Raw genomic sequence first — 24,555 nt, forward strand, 5'->3', positions numbered from 1 at the left:
TGGTCTAAGGCATTTGCATTGATTAATTTTGATTCATAATTAAGTTTAGATTAATGTTGCCATGTTGAAACTTATTTTTCCATTATATTTCCATGGTATTTACTGCTATTATGCTTTATAACCGGGGGGACTGCTTCAAAATAAATGGTAACTATGGAATCTCTGCTCACTGAGACTTTGCTGCCACCTGGAGTCCAAACAGTGTCATAGCAGAGGAAATGCATGCAGGTCACATGAGGTGGATTTATTATTTTACAATAAAAAACAACAATTTCTGGACTTTTTTGTGGGTGTAAACTTTTTGACTTGGACAATTTGGACATTTTATTGCAGGTTAAAGATGTACAGTGTAACTTTTCTGGTGGAACTTGTTTTGTTTTGTTACTGGTTAGTTTGGACATGAGTTGAAGGCTACAAAAGGACAACTTGCAGGTCAGATCTGTGGAGAGGCAACTCTGGTAAGAATACTCATTTATCAAAGTATTCTGTGTAACGAAAACGTCTGTAATTAGATCAGTTTAATGCCATACTGTGGGATATTTCAAGGAAGAAATAACGTTTTCAAGTGCTTCTTTACGTGAATGAATGAATGAATGAATATTGTTTATTTGAGCATAATAAAAACAAACAAAAACAAAAACAGTGTACACCCAGATCCCAAGTTTGTGCTCAAAAGGAGTAAGCCGAAGTAAAATACTTGTGTGCGCTTACCCCCCATACGTAGGTCAACTTTTTGTATAAATGCAAGTTTAATGCCAAACTGTGGTACATATTCAAAGCATCAACATATTGACATCTCCGTGGAGACAAGTACCGTATTTTCTGGAGTATAAGTCACACCAGCCAAAAAATGCAAAATTATGAAGAAAAAAAACATATATTTCACGTATAAATTGCATCTGAGTATAAGTCGCACCCCCAAACTATGAAAAAACTGTGATTTATAGCCCGGAAAATACGGTAGATAGCAGAGCCTAACCAGAAAAGTTACAGAATGCACCTTTAACCTCTCTCTTTCTTTATGTATCCAACAAAAAAGAGACACAAATGCAATCTGTTCAAATAAATTAAAACATTGTACCATCTTCTACTGCCCCCTAGAGGACTAAACACTGAGGTGCAACAGAATGACACTTTTACAGTCTGGAAGGTTTAAAAAAAAAAAAAAAAAAAAAAAGGCAAGTCGAGTCACTTTGTATAAACTTTATTGTTTTTTCTTTGTATAATCCATTTAATACCAGATTGTCCTCAACCTTACACAAATTACTCAACATTTCCCGTCATATACACACAGTAACAAAACAACAGCCTACTTTTGCTGCGCTCTTTTTGTGTCGGTGTTCATGGTTCAAAAATAAGGCACTTTTTTCTCCCTTTTTACATTTTAAAAAGATATAAACGTTAGTGCTATTTTACTAATATGGACAGCGTAGCATCTCAAGTCATGCTAAGTAACTCCTGACTATCTATTACAGTTAAAGCCACTATAATCCCCCGAAAATACACAACTATTGGACGTAACATCGTACGGAACTGTGCAAAAGTTAAAGTTAGGGTCTGAAAAACTAGGGGGAAAATGGACTACTGAAAAATACTGGGTCTGGGTACTACAGTTTTATAATTGCGAGATTTAAGACTAGTGCCTTGGCAGAGGTCTACACATTACATTGGATTTTTAAAGTTTTTTTTTTAGCATTTGACATTGATATGACCTGCGTATTGTTGTTCAAACCCGTTTTAAAACTTTTGCACAGTAACATACTTCAGAAAACAGAGTAAAAATATAAAATCTATATGAAAATCATTCCGTACGATTTAACGATTTAACAGTGCTGAACCATAAAAGAAGAAACAGTAGCAGTTAGCTTCATTGCAGCAGTTCAGAAATGCTAGTCTCATAATATATTACAATAGAATGGATGTTTAAAGAAAGAACACAGCCCCTAAACCTACTTTTGTACTGATGTTGTCCAGTAGGGGGCGCTTCCACATCAGATAACCACAGCCATGACAAGGCTTTTGCATAGCTTTTCCCTCCCCTGACTGACTCCCATATGTACTTTATACATTTAATAATGAGCCATGCGTGTGTGGCAGCGCAGAGAGCAGCTTGACGAGTGCAGCCACAAATGCAACGAGGACGAAGTCAAAGCACCATGAGATCAGCCAAATGTGGAGCAGGACGAGGAAGATACAGGAATGAAACCACTACAGTACTGAAAATAGTAAAATGTCAGCATGGAATAACTTAAAGGGCTATGCAAACTACACTGCATAGGAATATAACATAACAGAATGTCATTTTTGTTTTACATTTTTGCTTGTAATTACTGAGAACGCGATGTACATTACAAACAATGTAAAGTATCATCATTGCTGTAGTGTGGAACGTTGATTTTTACCATTTTTTGCATCAAACTTCTTCATTTTACCAGGTTTGGAAGTGGCACAATTGGAGTGTGGAGTTTGGAGAATCTTTAAATACGTGAAAATCATTATAATCGATGCATTTGTTCATGTAAATTATGTCTAACTGGGTTTTTAACAACAGTATTTTCTCCATGAGCAAAGGATCCTTACCAAATAATACCACATTTTTACGTCCCTATTTATTATTATTTATTACATGTCTTGCTTTTGATGTAAAACAATTTCCCAGCAAAATAAAAAGGAAAAAATGGGGAAAAAAAGCCAAAAAAAGCAACAAAATCGCTCCAAAAACGATGTCAAAACTGCATATCATTTTTTCTATGCTAATTTCAAGTCATATTTAATTCTGTTTATAAAATCTCGCCTCTTCCCACAACTACGCTCACACTCCCCCGATAAACTGTGTTCATTCTTCTGTTTATATTTACAGAATGTATTGTCTATTTCTGTCTGTGTCTTACAGTCTGCAGTGTGGCCGTCCCATAACACTCCCCGTGGAACCGCGTCCGGCCGCTCTCTCTCTCTATTACCTGCGCGGTGCACCAATTTTCGGGAATGACCTCGGATAAACCTGGCATGAATCTGGAAGCGCGAAGGAAAAGTGCCTAGGAGCGACAAAGCGAGGGAGGAGGGAGGGAAGTAGGACACATGGGTGCTAATAGACCCTTTAATATGCTATGTCATCATAATGGTCAAAACTTTCGGAATGGAAGCTAAATTAAATCGACCACAGAACATTTTTTCACCGATTATCAATGACATCAGATCGAAATTTAAATGGTTTTAAGTGTACTTTTTAACAATAAAGAGGATATTTTGCTCATATTTCTAAAGTGAGGTGCATTGGACAGGGGCGTGCGTAATGTTTGTCAAAATCAGAAATAGTTTTTGCAAGATAGACAGAGTGCGTTCGTGTTTTTTAACAATAAACAAGCTATAATTTTGAACGTCCAGAGTAGAAATAACCACTTTTCTGTTAGAAACTATTAAAAAACACTATTTTACACAATGTGGGAAAGGTTTTTATGATGATTATTTAGACACACTGGCTTTGCAATCGAGAAACATCCATAAACCGCTTTCAGTTTGATGGTACAGGCTTGAGTCACGAGGATTTATCTTGAGTTTACGTCCAAATCCAAAGGGAGGCATTTAACAGGGAAACGGCCCCGCGCTTGTTTTTCAGCGAACACTATTACGGCCCGTTATACCCTTATGGTGTATTATCAGTCTCACCACCTCAGCCACTTTAAAACTCCGCCCTTTGAGGCTGGACTTCGTTAATTCAAAGTAGTTTAAATCCAGTAACATCAAATTGAAAATGGCTTCTGAACAGGAGCCAAAATGTGTTGTTGAAACCTTCTCAACACTGAAACAATCTTGGATAAAAGAGGGATTACATGTCTCACTATCTTATACGCTCAACTGCATTAAAGCCTCATAATCGTATAATTTGTGGTAAAGTCTATAATATATCTTTCTATAAAATGAAAAGCATCGCACGGTCAATGTTTCTACTCATGTTTCTCCAGGAAAACCTTAAAAAACAAGATTCTGCCTTCATCCAAAATGTAGCAATCCCCAATTAAATGAACAAAAAATGTGAAATATATTTGCAAATGTCTTTAAAATGTCCTTTTTTTATGGTTTATAATGCTGCGAACTGCTTGCCCTTTACTCCAGTGTACTACATCTACTGCATCTGAAAAACAAGAAGACCACATGGCACGATAAACAAACTACTCAACTATCATCCCTCCATCACAACGCCGCTTCTCCTCATTACGCAAACTGACCCCAACCACTGCTTCTTCTCGTGTCGTCTCTGGAAGTTCAAAAATAAGGATGCTGAGAAGAAAGAGAGAGAGAGAGAGGGGAAAAGAGGGAGAGAATACATTGTCGAGATGGCAGGAGAAGAAGGGATCATATGCACAGTGGCAGAGCGCGCCCCTCCCCCGCCATCACCGCTAAGTGCTGCAGAGAAGCCGAGGGGAGTGCGTGTGTGCAGCAGCAATGCATGTGAGGGGAAGAGAGAGAAGAGAGGAGAAGAGAAGAGAAAGAAAGAGGAGAGGGAGAGAAGAGAAGAGGAGAGAGAAAGAGAAAGAGGAGAGGGACAGGAGAGTGAGGCGCAACCGAACGTGAGGGCAAGGAGGAAAGGAAGAGAGTGGAATGGGGTATGGAAGAGAGACAAAAAGAGAGGAAGAAAGAGAAAGAGAAAGGGTTAGTGAGGGAGAGATGAGACACAGAGACGCTGAGAGTGAAAGAACGGGGTGAGAACGAGCGAGAGCGACACAGATATGGTGCGAGTGAGTAAAAGAGGAGAGTGTGACAGTGAGAAAACGGGAAAGGAAGGAAAGGCGAGGGAGGGAAAAGAGAAAAAGAGAGAAAGAGATAGAGAGTGTGAGTGGTTGTTTGTGTTATTGGACCCTACACTTTGGATGCAGATGAAAGAAAGGAATAATGGACCTGAAGGGAAGTGTGTAACCTCAGCTGGTCAATCAACCGCAGAAAAAAAAAAAAAAAGAAAAGAAAACAGTCAATGGTTTATATTCGGGATGTTAACTGCCTCTGCTTCATAAATTTACACCGCCCTATGCAAAATTCATCTTCCTTTCCCCATGATAAAATCTGTTTTGTCAAAGACCTCATTTTAGGGCTGTTTTTCCACTCCCAAATTTCAAAAGACGCTTGCAGTTTTTTTTAAACATCTTGGGAACTCGGTGGATAAATATTAAAATTTGGATTATGACAATATTAACAGAAACGCTGCCTCATAGAAAAAGTTAATGTAAATCAATTATGTGACGTTGCAATGTCAAAACAGTCTTAAAATACAACATTCTTGCTGTTTTAATAATTAGGCTGCATGAATCTAATTGTGATTTTGTGTTTTTGCGATTAGATTTGAGAGCAGATTTTAAAAACTGCACTCAAATCTAATCCCAAAAACATAAAATCACAGGTACGACAAGCTTCATGTGATTTGAATTTGCGATATATTTGTGCAGCCCTAATTAAAACACCATTATCAGCTACACTTATAATGATTTATAAGACTTTTACGAATGAAAATACTGCACGTCTTGGTCACATTGGTGCAGGTTAAAGCGTCTGTCACAGGGAAATCTACAAAAACAAACGCAGGCTTATGTAAATGTATACAGCCTGTGAGCTTAAAGCCTCATGATTACAGATCCATCAACATTTAATCCGCATTAAATCTCAAAGAAAGCTGCTTTTTATCCGGCCAGTGCAGAAGAGGCGTGGCTTAAATTGTACTGGGGTCTGGTTTGTGGAGTGAAGGTGTGGTTCAGCGGGTGGGATGGGGCTTATTGTTAATTTAATTGATTTTTGTCATATTCAATGTCATATTTCTGCTGGCTAATTCTAAGTAAAAAGTAACTATAATGACTAAAGCTTTGACTCAATTGCTATACATTTTGTCACCTAAAACTATGACTAAAAGTAGATATTTTCAGTTCTGACAGGGAGGGATCTGTTAAGTCACTTTGTTATATCTGTCTGAATGGAGAAGCTCACTACACTGGAAGTAATACACCCTAGTTGTTTACAGAAAGGAGCATCTGTTACTAGTTAAGTCCTTTGCGCTGCCCTAAGGTGTGAACTGTCATCCCAATTCAAGCCCCTAATGCAGACACGTCAGACTCAGGCCCGCAGAACAAATTTGGCCCTCGATACAATTATATTTGGCCCGCGAGATCATATCTAATACGTATTAGAGCTGGCTCGCCGGCTGCCATGCATGCACCGCTAATACTACGAATCCCAGAATGCTTTGCTAATATGTGGGTGACGGCCTCCACCACTTCTGTTGACGCTCATTAGCATCTGCTGCCTGTCGCCTCACTCAAATTTAATCCACCCCTTCTGAAAAACATGCAAACGTTAAAATTTCTTAATAAATATTTAGTTTGACTTAGTCCCAGTTTTTAATTTTGGTCCTCTGGGAATTTGAGTTTCACACTTTTGCTCTAACGGGTCGTCTAACACATAACTGCCTCTGCCTTGGTTTGGGTCTGAATTGTAAATGTGTGACAGGTTGAACCCTAAATTGGTATGACATTTCTGCTGACTAAAACCTCACAAAAAATTGAAATAATTATTTGAGTTGATATTGAGTAAAAACGAAAAATTATTGTATTAAAAAAGACAAAAATAAATAAAAATGTAGTCAAAATTATCACTGGCGGGGCTGGATATGAGATGGGCGTTGTCCCTTTGTGCTACGACGACAGCAGCCTCCCAGAAAAAAGACAAAAAAAAAAAAACACGGGCTGAGATAACTGTGCTTCCTTTCACATGTGCGGGCTTATGAGGTCCGACAGTGCAGTGCCTGGCTCTCCAGCGGGCCCCGGGGCCACTACGCTCTCTCACACTCGAGTGATCACTAACATATTGCATGTGCACCTCTTACCTCTCCGTGCCCAGGGACCGGCCTGCAGTCAGAGAAAAACATCCTTTAACCCTGAATGAGAGGTCGAGAAGAAGCAGCGTTTGAAAAAAGAGCATGAGGAAGTAGAAAAATATTGAACTCTCCAGAGGCTGTTTCTGAATGTCTTTGGCACTTTAGAAAACGTACAAACAGACGACGTAGAAAAGGCAGAGTTGAGGGGGGAGAATCTAAAATGCACGTGACTGAAAATGAAACTTAAACATGTGACAATGCGCTATATAAATGGACAGCTCAGTAGGCAAAATGGCTGAAGTGTCTTGCCCAAGGACACAACAACTGTATCTACCGCAGACCTAGCAAAACGCTGAAGTAATTATTTGATTCTAAGGTACGTCAATCTTGTGCTGTGGTTTAAAATCTGTGCTTTAGGGCTGCAATTAACAATTATTTTTGTCGTCGACCAGTCAAGCCAGTGATTTTTAATTTTTTTTCCCGTTAGTCGACTAGTCAAAAAATTATTTATTATACATTGAGATATTTTAAATAATTTTTTAAATAAATAAGGCTTGAAATTTTTTGCCGGAACATTTATAATATTTACAAAAACATTTCTATTTTGCCATTTTGTTTTAATAATGCCATAATAATACCATACGATTCCGATTATTTTAAAAGCCAACGAGTCACGATTATTCCGATCAACTGTTGCAGCCAAATTGTGCTTTTTTTTTTACAAATTTTTACAAACTGTCATCAACATTATTTAATCATCACTTACAATTTAGATTCTCAACCCTCGAAACTATTTTTTAAAGCTACAAAAACATCCCAAATCCTATCCGCTTATGAGTCTCGCTATTCCCGGATGAACCTGCGCCTGGAGCGGCCCGTACTCCACCGTCTCCCCGTCCACCGCGATCATACCCTGCGGCGTTAACGGTTCTAGCCTGAACGCCTTCACCTTCTCGTACACCAAATACGGACAGCCGCAATCCAGGTGTCCGCCTTTCTCCATTGCCAAAAACAACCGGAGCAAGGCGGGGCGGGAGATTCCGGCCACCACGTAGAACAAATGAATCGCACCGTCATCCGGCAACGCTCCCGGTGCAGCCCACAAGTCTTCGGCCAGGTGCGATTGGTAAATTGCTAAAACTAGAACGAAGTCTTCCTCTTTGACAACTGTCCAACTTTCTGGGACCGGCTCATCCAAACTGGGAAGTAAGGAATCCAGTAATAGCGCTTTGGTATTGCCGTCGCTTTGCGTTTCAACGGAAGTCTTGCTAATCGTGTTCTGGTTGGAGTTGGTGCTGCTACAACGCAACACAGAATTCTGGTTCGGAGATTTCGGAATGACGTGGCAAGGGAGAGACGAGCAAAGCGACATAGGTGAAGAATTCCCTTTTTGAATTTTGGAGGTTTCGTCGACAGGTAGGTACGCTAACCTGCCTTGGTAAACTCGTAAGGTGGCAAGGCGGACCAAAGTGCCCATGAGGAATCGGATAGGTCCAACGTGGCGGTATTTTTCGCTTTCCACGTCGACGTCAGCCACAAATCCCCAGGCGATGGAGAGGAAGGAGAAGAGACGCTGTCTGGAGGAGAGGTGCACGGAGACGAGGTCCATGGAGCCCACCAGACCTTTACACAACATGAAGCCACAGCTCAGAAGAAGCTCCTCGTTCCAGGCTGGAGGTGCCCTGGAGAGGAAAGAACAAGAGTTAAAGCTTTATAATGGTTTAGAAAAGAACTGATGTTGATTTGATAGTATTTTGTTTATATTAAAGCAACATTGTGTAACTTTCTGTAGGTAGCACTTCAATGGGAATAGAAAGGTACAACCATTCTTTGGAACATTCCCCATGGATATAGATACCTTTAATGCCACACTGTGGAAGATTATGGTCAAAGACACATTTCCATTAGAGATGGGAATCTATGGGTGTCTCACGATTTAAATCCATTGCGGTTCTGAGGCTCATGACCCGATGCAGGATCAATGCATCTTTATGTTTTACTATTTATTTTACAATTTATATCGAATTAGTGGCTACTTTTTTAAAAAATGTACAGAACTGCAGGATGAAACAATAGCTTTTATTTAACATAAGTGCTAAAGCCTCAAGTGAACCAAAACAAACATGGCGACGCCGCCAGACGTACTTCAGCCTATTTTAGTGTCAATAAAGACTTTGGTTTGTGAAAAACCTGCAGAAGGGAAGCTTCGTGTGCATTTGTGAACAGGGGAGATGTCTGTGCTTTTCTCTCAACTGGATCTAACAAAAGTTGGATTTTTTTGTCTTGTTACACTGTTGTGATGCTTCGGCCAGTCAGATTCGTATAGTTATCAGCTTTAGAGCTTCATGGTATCTCAGAGAAACTACAGCCCACACACCTCTGTCCTCTGTAGGAACACAGCATGGAGTTAGATCAGAACAGTTTAACTAAAGCTGCTTTTCGAGTGTGTAGCTGTCTCCATGTTGGACACGGAAAAAGTTTGGCTAATGGAGAACCGCAACATGCAGTGTCAAATGTGAACGCCTTAAAACTCAAACATGAACAAAATAAAGCCTCAGACACATCCTGAAATATCTCTCTATATTTCCATAGGTCACTGTCTGACGATAGGACAACAGCAGCAGCAGCAACAACAACAGCAGCTACAACAGCAGCAACAACAACAGCAGCAGCAACAGCAGCAGCTCCAGCGCCGCTCTAAGAGTGACAGGACGAAGGAAGCAGGACAGAGTGAGAGACACAGGAAAAACAAAGAGGCAGAGCGAGTGGCTTCAATCAAACTTCAAACTCAGATTATTGCGTGACTACACTTATTCATTCAACTGTTTTATTAGAATCAACGATGAATCTAAAAAAAAACCAAACTATCCCATCCCCAATGAGAACAAGCAGGAGGAGGCTCTTCTCTCTCCAGACCAAAAAGATTCAGTTTGTTTGTGGAGATGAAAGCCTGATTACAGTAAGGACACGTGTTTTTCTATGTTTTTCAGTGCAATAAACACAACCAAAATCGGAAAAAAACTTTTATTTTAGTCCATGTTTTGGCTAAAAATACTGAATCTTTAAGAAAACTGCAAAAGAGTTAAGACATAAAAATGTACGGAAGCTTGCAGTACAATATTGCTAACAATGATATAAGGTTTAATTTCAGAATAATTTTATTTTTCTTTCAATACTTGAACCTCAGCCTCTCATGTACAGGCCTGTTCTTGTCTTGTTCTTGTGGATAAAGGTCTAATAAATCTCAAAAACAGAATGTGATTATTGTTAAGGTAAAGCAACACAAGCATTGAGATTATATTTTTGCCAGTATTGATTCGCTCTAGTAAGTAGGAAACAAAGTGTGCTCAAAGTTTCAGTAAGTCTCTGGCAAAATTTCAAAACAAAATGTATTTTACTGCACAGCGATAGTCCACTTAAATAATCAATATTCTTTGTGAATTTAACAACACAGGGTGATCAGAACGGTGCCTCACAGCTCGAAGGTCCCAGGTTCAACTCCTGAACTGTGCGGTGGAATTTGCATGTTCTTTGTTTACATATTCTCTTTGTGGATACTTGGGATACCCTCTAGAGCTAATACTGCAGCTAAGAACGTCCCCTGGCACAGCATTTGTTTGTCCTTATTATTTTTGTATTCTGGGAAACACTGCTTAGCATACGGTAACTTTAAGCAAATACGGCTCGCCATTTGCAACACATTTACATAATATTAAATAAGACAGAGAAGACTTTGAGGTGGGAAGTTAAAGCGCTGAACTATACGGAAACAAGGAAATTCTGCTTTAGCTACAAAGTACTAACAATAGGTGGTATTTAAAGATGGGGTATTTACTGTCTTAAAAACTCAAACAACGTAACTTGTTAATTTTTTTTATTTATTTATTTTTTCAAAGTAAAAAAATAATAATAATAATAATAAAATCTGTATAATAAATAAATAAAATCTGTATAATAAATAAATAAAATCTGTATAATAAATAAATAAAATATGTATAATAAATAAATAAAATCTGTATAATAAATAAATAAATAAATAAATAAATAAATAAATAAATAAATATATGAATGAATGAATGAATGAATGAATGAATGAGGCTCAGGTAACTTACATATTCATATTCCTGTTTGTCAAAGTACTCCAGAAACACATTCCAAGTCAAGTGAAAGATGCCCACTTTCCCTCTAAGTACTATTTTATTTTTTGTAGTTGGACATGTTTCATTATGTCATACAACAGATTAATGTAAATAGTTAAAAAGTTTTTCTTTTGTTTCCAGTTCAATAAAATAAGTCTTCTGGTCAATAATGTTACAAATTTGACAAATGATTTTTGTCCATTTTGAAGATTTGCAGAAGCTGAGGATAAACCAAACAGGGCGAGCTCAGGATCAGGACCAAACGGACAAACATCCGACAGCATGAAATATTTTTGTCCAATACTCTATGTCCTCTATGTCCTCTATGTCCTCTATGTCCTCTATGTCCTCTATGTCCTCTATGTCCTCTATGTCCTCTATGTAAAATGTTAAACTGCAGTAGACCGTGACTGATTCATTTTAAATACTTTCCTAACACATTCCTTATTAATATTCACCGCAGTGAGTTCATAAAGGTTTTTCACAACTTTCAAAGGCCAATGCTAACAACTACTAGGATGCTAACAGTGCACCAGCCTTACTTCCTGGTTTGCTACGATACAAATACTTTATAATTAGATGGAGACAGAAAACAGAGACCAAGAAGCTGATTTTACAACATAACCGCACTGGCAAATATGACTTTTTTCTTGACCTTTAGGATAAAAACTTTAAAGGAATCCTCTCACGGCGACGGAGAAGAACAACAGACGTAGTTTAAAGGTCACGGACTTTACATCGTTTCAGCTTTCTCGAATTTTAAAGACTCGCTATTCACATTTTATTCCACATTTCAAGTTTCGAGTCCTAAAGGAACTATTCAACTATTAAATCCTCATCCAAAACTACCTGGAGTTGTTTATTTGGTGAACTCACGGATGACTAATCTACAAATCTCTTCTTGTTTTCTTAAGCGAGCGCGGCCCTCACATTCGCTTCATGCTTGATTCATCGGTTTACAGGGTTGCTACGAGTGCTCAGGAATAATTTAGTAATTTTCCCCTGTAGTTGTGTAATAGATCTGAAATCCGCCCGGCCTCCAGTGCAGTTTTTGAAGTTCATAGACGGTTCCTAAAACTATTCAAGTTTATAAACCTCATTTTAGTACAGGGACCTGCATGAGGCCTGTCGCTAAATAACTGCTAAAAGGTTTCTATCCGCAGAGGGAATGCTAATGCAAATCCTCTAACGTAAACATCATTTTAAGGTATAAAACGTACAAATACCAGTGTGACCCAAAACAAGAAAGGCCATATACGGTACTTTAATACTTTGATGCTTACAGGTGCTTTTAAGATTTAAGAGTTTAAGATTTTACATTACATCTCACGATAATAAAATTTCAAACTGGATATCAATGCTCAGGAATAGGCTCAATGCTCAACACCAATTCTGATGCCACAATGATACAAAAAACACAATTTCTATAGACAAAATGTTAGATTTTCAGCATTAAATTACTGCTTATAGTGCTGTATTTTCTGGACTATACGTCGCATCTGCAAAAAATGCAAAATAATGAAGAAAAAAACATATATAAGTCGTATTTTTGGGGGAAATTTACTTTACAAAATCCGAGACCAAGAACAAACATTTTATCTTTAAAGGTAAGTTATAAAATGTAGAACAACAGGCTGAATATCAGTACATCACGCAAACGTAACACATTTATATTTATTCAGCGACATGAAGCACAGACAGAACTGAACACGTGTCTGGTTTGTTAACGAAAGATATTAACAGTTAATCAGATAAATAAAGCAGAAAAACAAGCAACAAGTTTACTCTGGATCTCACTACAAATCAATAAATCCACTGAATTCTTCGTCCTCAGTGTCGCTTCTCAACAACTTTTAATAATTTCACATATAAGTCGCACCCCCGGACAAACTGTCAGTATAGTTCAGAAAATACGGTACTTTCTTTTATACTTTTCTTCTCATGTGGCCTTATATTTGTGTAATACCTCAGTGTCCAGTAGGTTCCGTAGCGTTCCACTGGCGTAAACTCATCTATGTGTATTATATTTGTTCTGATACAGCTCAAAATCACTCTAAAGCTGTTCAGGAAAGGTTAGTTTCTGTCACGTGAATGTGACTTTTTAGTATCGATACCTGTTTTAGTTAATATATAGTTTCAGTACTAATTTTAGCACTGACTAGCATCTGATTTTACGATACTTTTGACAACGTTTGCATCACATGTTGACATAAGTTTTTGCGCAACCACAAAACATATCCCAGAAGCTAATCAACTAATACAGTATGTGACTAAATACTTTCTGTTGTTGTACCTCAGACGCAGAAGCAGAAGGACATTACTTTAGTCCTACTTGTGCCAAAGCTGCACTATCTGTAACCCATAATCCTTTTTAACATGCAGACTTTCTATAACCATTACGCCATTCCTGTGAGAGGTAATAGCATCCTGAAATGACCCAGCAGTCTGCTCCACAGTCCCTCCTCGCTCCCTCCCGCCTGACAACCAATGTGCCCAGTCAGCCGGTGGAATAATTATAGCCAACAGGGACGATCTGTCTTCCTCTGGTTTAAACTTAGGCCCTGTGCGCATTTAAATAGGTGATTACGGCCGAGCTCACTGCGAGTAGTGGTGGACGGAGGCTGCCAGGGCGTTGCCGGAGCCGCCCGGGAGGATGCCGAGGGGGGTCTGGATGGCTTGTTGCCAGTCCTCGCGGTCCATCAGCCCATTTATCACCTGCACAGAGTGGGTACAATAGTGTTAGAGCTGAGAGGCTTTGGTAAATGTGTATTTTGGAACTGGCATTGGATATTATGACAGTGTAATGTTAAAGATGTAAGTGTAAGGAGCCATTAAAGTGCTGTACCCAATGTTTTTCATGTAATTAAATTCAATCTGTTTTGCTCCAGTACAGATATATTACAAAAAAAAGCAGCTCTTGAGATCAAAATGAGATTGATGTGTCTTATAAATCCTCTGCGAACCAGGAAGTGCACATGCTAGTCGCTGCTTGACGGCAACACTGCGCTCTGGACTTGTAGAAAGTGATTATAAACTGATCGTGGTAAATATTTAGGATGCCAGGAATGTGCCAGGAAAGTGAGGAATAAATCTGGACAGTATCAAAATGTTGTAATTGTATTATCTTGACTGTTATCTGACTTTTGACTAAGGAATAACAATATATTTCATTATTCTATCATTCTATCAGGGTGAATAGTTACTTTCTCTTTCACTGTCTGGTTACAACATTGCAAAGTTCTGGTGTTTCTTTGTTATTCTCCATGGCAACCTCCTCTTAATATGAAGTAAATATGGCAAAAAACCCACAGATTTCATGAACAATATTTACATACTTTATTTTGCCTTAAGACACGGACGTCAAACACATTTTCACCGAGGGCCAAATCAGGAAAATGGTCACTCTCAAAGGGCCAGGTGTAATCTAAAATAAATGTAACTACTTTTTTAACTTGTTCATAAACTTTCTGTATTTATTACTTATTCCATTTACAGATATTGCATATGTATTTCCATAGATCTAAATAAATAAATAAATAAATGGCTGTATAACTTGCAATTTCCTGATAAACTGACATTTTAAGACAGTCATACCTTTTAATTTACCTCGTTGTGGGCCACACTTGAGTTTGACACATGTGCCTTAAGAGGTAGCATAAACCTAAACCACTGTGAATGGTTCAATCCACCTGTCAATCACTCAGAGCATGACAAAGACCAATAGGAGCAGAGGGCGGGGAAAGGTACAGAGTTTGAGCATTGAGCCACAACGAGCTACAGGGCGGTCCAAAAGTCACTGACACTTTTAAATCTTCAGTCGCTCCTATAATTCTTAAGTTAAACTCATCAAATTTTAGCAGTAGATAAACCGAACCTTCCGAGATTTTTGGCAATATATATGGTTATAATTGTTCACTTACACTTGAACTTATCACTACTGTTTTTTAAGTGTCCATCATTAATATTTTAAATCTTTTTCCGGCTTATGGCTCGTATTTGATCCTCGATATTACGTTTTAAGTCGTTTATTAAGTCGTCTGAGGTTTATTCACAAACACCTTTTCTTTAAGATCGCCCCACAGGAAGAAATCAGGACTAGTCAGGTCTGTGGAGATCGCATACTGCCCCCTGTCTTTGAAAAACACTTATTATTCCTTTAATGGCGTTTACGCTCGGGGCATCTCTGGTGTTAAAATGTCGAGTTTGACCCATGTGACTCAAAGTTCCACTATACAATGAGGGTTTGTTCCTCGGTGCTGTATTTGCTCAGATTAATGTCAGAAGAGTCATTCTAAACGCTCTGAAAAAATAAAATAAAAATATTTAGAAACAAAAGAGTTATGATTTTTTTTCAACTATCACCAACATCTCCTCAAAATCACAACTGGATTTAGTCATAAAATCCCTAAATTTCAATACTATTTTCACAAACTTGATTGCAACCTGGCCTTTTCACAACCTGGCTAGTTCCGGTTGGGGAATGAGTGTAGGTCTCCGTCGACAGTTCCTTTGTGGCATCCTACGAACCATTAGCCAAGTCTGGCTCAAATAAATCAATATTTAAAGATCACACAGGTCTATACATAGAACGACTCACCTCAAACAAGAGCCCATCTCCGGACAAGATGACCAGGGCGTCCCACTGCGTCAGGTCGACCTTCCTCACCAGCTCCCGAGCGTGGTTCTTTGCCTCTGCACAAACACATTAACACAAAATTAGACCTGAACAATTTGGGAAAAACATCAGATTAAGAACACAAATGGATTTTCTGAGCTTTTAACCATGTTGTTGCATTGTTCTCTCATTAAAAACATACCTTTTTTTGCCGTTTATTAACGCTTGTTTGATTCATCATTTTTAGTGAGTCCGCTCCCTCTATGTGCGCAGGAGTTTAAATTTCCCAGTATTGTTATGTCAGAAGTAAAAGTCTGAAGGTTTAAGGTGCTGTTTTTAAGTCCGTAAATCAACATCTGAGCATTTCTACTATCAACTTGAGTTCTGTTAGCATGCAAAAGCACAGAGAGTCAAAAGTATGTTTAAAAGCTAAAACCTAAACATACATATAATGGATAATATTTGTCCTTTTATTAATAGGACTCACATAATTCACATTTTAAATAGAAGAACGGACAAAAAACAGTGAAATACGAGCTGACGAACCAATACAAGAATCACATTTTATAACATGTTTGTACAGATCTACGATTTTGATTCGATTGTAATTCATCTTGCAGCCCTAAACTAAATAATAAGAGATAACAGAGCTGACCAGGAGCTATAACTGCAGAAATATTGGCATCTAAAACAATAACAGTGGACAGAATCTCTCTAGTTCCTCCTGGGCAAGATAAAGCAGATTAGGCCAAAAAAGGGATTCAATTTCCCTTATCGGACGAGACATATTAGCCCGTCCAGTGGCTACTCAACAGCTCCGAGGCAGCTTAGCCCCCATGCTAACATCTGCTGCTCACTAATATTAGCATGTGTGTATGTGTTGCTAATACTAAGTGTGTGTGTGTGTGTTGATGTGCTGGCTGTTTATTCTGTTATATTGGCAGCGAGTTATGATGAGTTCCCCTGGAGCCAGTCTCAGTGGATCAGCCGCTTTTAAAAACTCTGCTCTCGCCAGCTGCGACTCTGCAACACACACGGATACACAACAACACACACGGATACACAACAACACACACAGGTACACGACAACACACACGGATACACGACAACACGCACGGATACACGACAACACGCACGGATACACGACAACACACGGATACACAACAACACACACGGATACACGACAACACACACAGATACACGACAACACACACAGGTACACAACAACACACACAGATACACGACAACACACACAGGTACACGACAACACACACAGATACACGACAACACGCACGGATACACGACAACACACACAGGTACACGACAACACACACAGATACACGACAACACACACAGATACACGACAATACGCACAGATACACGACAACACACACAGATACACGACAACACGCACAGATACACGACAACACACACAGATACACGACAACACACACAGATACACGACAATACGCACAGATACACGACAACACACACAGATACACGACAACACGCACAGATACACGACAACACGCACAGATACACGACAACACGCACAGATACACGACAACACGCACAGATACACGACAACACGCACAGGTACACGACAACACACACGGATACACGACAACACACACAGATACACGACAACACGCACAGATACACGACAACACGCACAGATACACGACAACACGCACAGATACACGACAACACGCACAGATACACGACAACACGCACAGGTACACGACAACACACACGGATACACGACAACACACACAGGTACACGACAACACACACAGATACACGACAACACACACAGGTACACGACAACACACGGGAATACACGACAACACACACAGATACACGACAACACGCACAGATACACGACAACACGCACAGATACACGACAACACGCACAGATACACGACAACACGCACAGATACACGACAACACACACAGGTACACGACAACACACACGGATACACGACAACACACACAGATACACGACAACACGCACAGATACACGACAACACGCACAGATACACGACAACACACACAGATACACGACAACACGCACAGATACACGACAACACGCACAGGTACACGACAACACACACGGATACACGACAACACACACAGGTACACGACAACACACACAGATACACGACAACACACACAGGTACACAACAACACACGGGAATACACGACAACACACACGGATACACGACAACACGCACAGATACACGACAACACACACGGATACACGACAACACACACAGGTACACGACAACACACACAGATACACGACAACACACACAGGTACACGACAACACACACAGATACACGACAACACACACAGGTACACAACAACACACACGGATACACAACAACACGCACAGATACACGACAACACACACAGGTACACGACAACACACACAGATACACGACAACACGCACAGGTACACAACAACACCCACAGGTACACGACAACACACACAGATACACGACAACATGCACAGGTACACGACAACACACACAGATACACGACAACACGCACAGGTACACAACAACACACACAGATACACGACAATACGCACAGATACACAACAACACACACAGATACACGACAACACGCACAGGTACACGACAACACACACGAATACATGACAACACACACAGATACACGACAACACACACAGATACACAACAACACACACAGATACACGACAACACACACGGATACACGACAACACACACAGATTCACGACAACACACACAGATACACAACAACACGCACAGATACACGACAACACACACGGATACACAACAACACACATGGATATACGACAACACAGGTACACGACAACACACACAGGTACACGACAACACACACAGATACATGACAACACGCACGGATACACGACAACACACACGGATACACAACAACACACACAGATACACGACAATACACACAGGTACACAACAACACACACAGGTACACACAAACACACACAGATACACGACAATACACACAGATACACGACAACACGCACAGGTACACGACAACACACACGGATACACGACAACACGCACGGATACACGACAACACACACAGGTACACGACAACACATACAGGTACACGACAACACATACAGATACACGACAACACGCACGGATACACAACAACACACACAGGTACACAACAACACACACAGATACACGACAACACACACAGATACACGACAACACACACAGATACACGACAACACATACAGATACACGACAACACGCACGGATACACAACAACACACACAGATACACGACAACACACACAGGTACACAACAACACACACAGATACACAACAACACACACAGATACACGACAACACACACAGATACACGACAACACACACGAATACACGACAACACACACAGATACACGACAACACACACGGATACACGACAACACACACAGATTCACGACAACACACACAGATACACAACAACACGCACAGATACACGACAACACGCACAGATACACGACAACACACACGGATACACAACAACACACATGGATATACGACAACACACACAGATACACGACAATACACACAGGTACACAACAACACACACAGGTACACACAAACACACGCAGATACACGACAATACACACAGATACACAACAACACGCACAGGTACACGACAACACACACAGGTACACGACAACACACACAGATACACGACAACACGCACAGGTACACGACAACACACACAGGTACACGACAACACACACAGATACACGACAACACGCACGGATACACGACAACACACACAGGTACACAAAAACAAGTACATTCTGCTCTTGTTACTTTTCTGATGGAGATGGACATTTTTATTAATAAAAATGTTGTATAGAAAAATCAGTACATTTAAAATTCATGAGAATAGTTTTCAAACTGCACATCAAAATTTTAATGCCACCTGCTTCACTGTCTCCATTGAGAAGCATAATACGTTTAATGCCATACAGTGGAACATTTAGGTAAAAACATTAGCAGGAGGCAGATCCTTATTCCATGGGTCACCTGTTTGTCTCTGTTGAGACATATGTGGGTTAAATTTGAGGTGTTTATCAATGTTAAGATAATATTACATCTCGTTTTATGAGGCCTCATTTATAAATTCTTGCTTTACCATTTGATTATTAATCATTCCATCCAGCGATTTACAGGCAACTATTTTAGATTGTGAATGACACTATAGAGTGAAATGTTTGTACTTAACGAAAATGATTCCACTATAGTTTTCAACCACAGCACATGTTCCACAGATATGATCATGTGTGTTTTTAGTCTAAACCACTTTTAAAAATATTAGACATTAGAGGTGTGAGTCTTGGTGATTCAATTTCGATTGTTGAGGTCCTGATTCAAAAAAGATTATTGATTCTAAAACGATTTTAATTCAATTCTGAAGTTATTTTTCTTTCAAACTCGACAATCATTTATTTCTCAAGCTCTGTGTTTATTTATTTATTTATTTATTTATTTGATAGGGACAATGCACATTAATGAACATCTGTTGTGAACAAATGTAAATATGCCGGATTATAGCTACAGAGCTAATTTACATCCGCAGTCCCCAGGCAGGTAAAGAGTACAACAAATACATCACATTCGTACAATATACAAGAGTTAAAAAGTGAGAAGTAGAGTAAAAAAAAAAAAAAAGGTAAGAAAAGTAAGAAGGGAGGTCCATGTATTGATTAGTGATCACATGACTGATTTGATTTCAGCCAGAGTTTGAGTTGAGTTTTAAAAGTAGATAATGTGGAGCACTCTCTTATTTGAAGTGGAATGCCGTTCCAGATCTTACTCGCCTTCACAGAAAGAGCATTTTGTCCAAAGGCAGTTTTTCTATAGGGCACCTCACAGTCTCCTCTGGACGAGGCCCTGGTCCTCATGCTTCGGATGTGTAAACGAAACAGAACTGTTCTTAAATCATGCAAGAATAAGAAACAGGGCACCTGAAAATGTATTTAGCTGTAGTAAAAGAAAGAATTCTGTCAACTGGACAAAAAGATTTTTAATTCAGAATTTCATTTTTCTTTCTTACTATGGATCATATCTGGACATATTTAGTTGTTGCCTTTTTTATTAGATCATAATTCAATAAAAATAAGAGCCTAGATGTACATGTCATTATCTAGGCCCAGTTAAATCCATCCTGCACCGATTCAACTTAAATATTTGTCCTATTTGTCAAAGGTAAGAATGATAAATATTTTTGTAGTAATAGAAAAGTCTGTTTACGATGAACAGAACAGTTTGAGCCTGTAGTCAGCGCTTTATCTTTCCTCTGCTGCTAACAACAACAACAACACGACTACGCAACGGAGCAAAAGTGATTCAAAGTAGAGCTAATATCCCTCTGACTCGCTGTGGTCTGAACCGTTAAGATGCAGAATCGCGGTAACACATTCTTCCATCATCTAAGTGGGCAACAAATTGAAAGCATAATTCACGATTTAGACTTTGAACATTGTGAATATGGATCTCCGCCAGCGACGCAACCGAGCACAGAGACACTTTATAACTATATCGACCGCACGGACAGCAGTTTCCTTTGTTTAAGCTAAAGTATTGATCCTTTGCTTGTGAGTAATGGCCAAACTGTTCTGTGTTTTTCATGCGTGGTGGCTTTGGTTCACCCTGTCCTCGTCCCCGTCCTCTCCCTCCTCTGGTTCTTCTGATGTGGAGGAGTGAGTGGAGCAGGCTGGAGGCTCGGCCGGCGCTGACAGACAGGGGCAGAGGGCTGACGCAGCGCTCACGAGGCCGTCAGAGAGCGCCGGAGGAGGGCGGAGAGATGGAGAGGAGGTACAAGTACTTCCAGAGGAGTTTCAACTTTCATATCCGATGGGTCCGGGCCAAAAAAAAAAAAAAATGACTGAGGTCGAAAATGGCGGCCAAAGGGAACGAGCGGCGTGCGTTTTGGCAGAATTCGTAACTAAACTACGCATGTGACCTTGGTGAAAGTTGAAAGCGAGCGAGCGAGAGAGTACAAATGTGAACTTTGAAACGCACATGGGACGCAAACTAGAGGGAAATACTGTAAATACTTCAATATACTGCATTTGACATAGGTTTGACTGAGCCACCGCACCTTTAAAGACGGAGTATTACACTTTTATGACGTACTAACTGCTAAAACGTAACATTTAGATCATCATGTTGCCTTTTATTGCTTTGAAAATGCTATATTCGCTGAAAAAAACAACAACGTATTGACATGTTTGAACGAGTTTCACTTCTGTTTTTGGTAAATGGTAGTTGGTTACATTTTTATACAGCGATTTTCCACTTTTTCAAGGTACTCAAAGCGCTTTACATCAAGGAACTACTCACCCGTTCATACGAAAACACTGGGGGGCCATGATGTTTACGTCGAGAGTGCGATTTGAACCAACCAAGAGCAAACTACGACTAACAATTTTGTGAAAGACGTTTGAAATACAGTAGTTTATGTTTCCCCCGTGAATAAAATCGACACCCAGCTGGAGCAGAAGACGTAGGAATGGCCATTTGTTCGTCCATTTGCCTTCTGAGCAGCAATAAAACGCAGGATTATGGCCCCCGCTTGTAAAGAACGTCAGTGTAAAAGTGTAAAAAAGCATCAGGAACCAGCTGATAGTTAAGTCAAGGCAGGTGTTTTGGGAAAAGTGCTGCACACAAAGTGGGTTATCCGTCAGAGGTGGAGGCTTTGTTCGCTTTACTGCCCTTGAAAATCACAACACAATCGGCCCGCATCCCGCTCATCAAACCACTGCACATCGAATCAGGTTTGTGAAGTTGTAGTGCATCCTGCTTTTGTATATTTATAGCAGATTGTTGTGCAGGAGTATGGGTGACGTCGGCTTGTGGGCTGAGCATTGACCAGAATTATATCGCAAACTGTGAGAAGGTTCAAATCTAAGGCCCAGAAGAGATCACTAGATTAGTCAAACGTGCATAGATGACATCTGAAAATCTCTTTAAGCGTGTTTTTGATGGAAGAATGATGAAATAACATGGTAGAAAGCTACAAAAAGTCGATTCCGCATGATTTTTAAGGTTTGTAAGAGTCTTTATTACGTCATAATTGTTCGTTATTTAGGTTATGATGGTAGAATTTTCACGTGTAAAAATAACAACGCTTCTTTTTACGATATTGGCCACTTCACACGGACGTCTGAGGGGAAACAAAATTGGTCAGAGGGCTGCGTTTGAGCACCTACACCGGGCGCACTGATGAAGTAAAGTTGGACGGTGTGGATAATAGTAGTAGGAGTTGTGATAGTAGAATAATTTAGTAAAATAATAATAATAGTAATGCAAAATAACCACTTTAAATGTTAAGCGTGACTTTCCTGGTGAAGATCTGCCACCTGCTTGTCTCCATGGAGATTCAACTCAATTCAATTTAATTATATTTTTACTGTTTTGTCTGAAATGTCCCACTGTATGGCATTAAGCATCTATCTTGCATTTACTCAGTTACATCTAGAAAAACATGCATTCCTTCTATCAGAGGGTTTTTCTCTTCTGTTGTTTGTCTCATTAATGTCGTACTATGGAACATCCTAAGCAAAGTATGAACATCTCCATGGAGACAGAGAAGTCCCCGATCCTCCACCAGAAAAGCTACAAAGTGCACCGTTTAAGTATGAAATAAATTAGCATCTTCAGACTAAACCAATAGCGTAAAAGTAACACATTTTGGGCAAAGATCGTTTAATTTTGTGGTATGATTTTTGAGTTTATTTTTGATGTTACATCCAAATTTTGAAGCTTGACATATTGCTGTAAAGTAAATATAGACAATAAATGATAATATTAACCCAAGAGCAGATTTAAACCAGAAAAACTATTCTAAATCTACGATATTGTTAAAAAAAATTATGAGCTTTTGTACTTAGTTTGCATCTGTAGTGATTTACTCAACGTTTACGACTTAAATCTCATCATCTACCCACAAAATAACCACACAAATTTCCAGTAGCGCAAAGAAAAAGTCCACACGATAAATACTGACCCAATTTTTTATATATTGAACAATAAATCGATATAGTAATTACTGTGACAGACATGGTACAAATACTTCTGCGCTCCGTTCTTGTTTTGTCACACACAATATTATTTGTAAGAGGATTTGGGCAGCGGGATTAAAGTTTATTTTTGTGACTTGCATGTTGACTTAGTATTGGAAAAAAAAAACAAAAAACGAAAATAGATATATATTTAAAGATTTCATTGATGCAGTAAAGGCCGTTCACAGAGGAAGTACAATGCTAACCGCTAGTACAAGGGTGTCAAACTTAATTTCACCGAGGGCTAATTGGCATAGATTAAAAAAAAAAAAGACTGTGTAACTGCCTATCTACTGATAAACTGACATTTTAAGACAGTCATACATTTTAATTTACCTTGTCGCGGCCACATAAAATGACATGGCGGGCCAGATTTCGCTCCTGGGCCTTGAGTTTGACACGTGTGTGCTAGTATAAGATATTACGTGTAAACAGACCTTTGATTTAAGTTCAAGTGAGCAATTAATTAAGTAAATATTAAACAAAATAGTTGAGTAAACCTACGAGTAATTAAGTAAGTGAATAAAGAAGAGAAAACAAAACAAAACTACTTCCGTTTTTGACTATAGTACGACTGAAAAAGTACATTTTGCATATACATTTTGCCCTTTAAGTTGCTAACCTTGAGCTACACGCAAATATATAAACTACAGAAATAACTTTTGTGCGCTCTCGGGTCGTGCTTGAGTGCTGCTTTCTCGTGAGGTCAGTCGGGGTGAAGCGAACGTGGGCTTCAGTGCGGGCTTCATACAGTATGTAGAAGGTACACGCTAACACACAGCATGTACTCCTGCATGTACCGGCTCTGCGACACGTTTATCCT

General features: G+C 39.5%; 1 protein-coding gene across 1 annotated transcript in view; it reads right to left on the minus strand.

Moving 5' to 3' along the window:
• Positions 1-7,679: 7,679 nt before the first annotated feature.
• LOC117374948 (sphingosine kinase 1) overlaps positions 7,680-24,555 on the minus strand; it is a 43,697-nt gene continuing 26,821 nt past the window's right edge. The window contains exons 3-6 of the mRNA XM_055223859.1: positions 15,593-15,687; positions 13,595-13,710; positions 8,227-8,538; positions 7,680-8,124 (exon numbers count right to left, since the gene is read on the minus strand). Of these exons, the coding sequence (XP_055079834.1) occupies positions 7,680-8,124; positions 8,227-8,538; positions 13,595-13,710; positions 15,593-15,687 (968 nt within the window). The remainder of the gene's footprint in view (positions 8,125-8,226; positions 8,539-13,594; positions 13,711-15,592; positions 15,688-24,555) is intronic.

Source organism: Periophthalmus magnuspinnatus, chromosome 8, assembly GCF_009829125.3.
Source record: "Periophthalmus magnuspinnatus isolate fPerMag1 chromosome 8, fPerMag1.2.pri, whole genome shotgun sequence".
Lineage (NCBI taxonomy): Eukaryota > Metazoa > Chordata > Actinopteri > Gobiiformes > Gobiidae > Periophthalmus > Periophthalmus magnuspinnatus.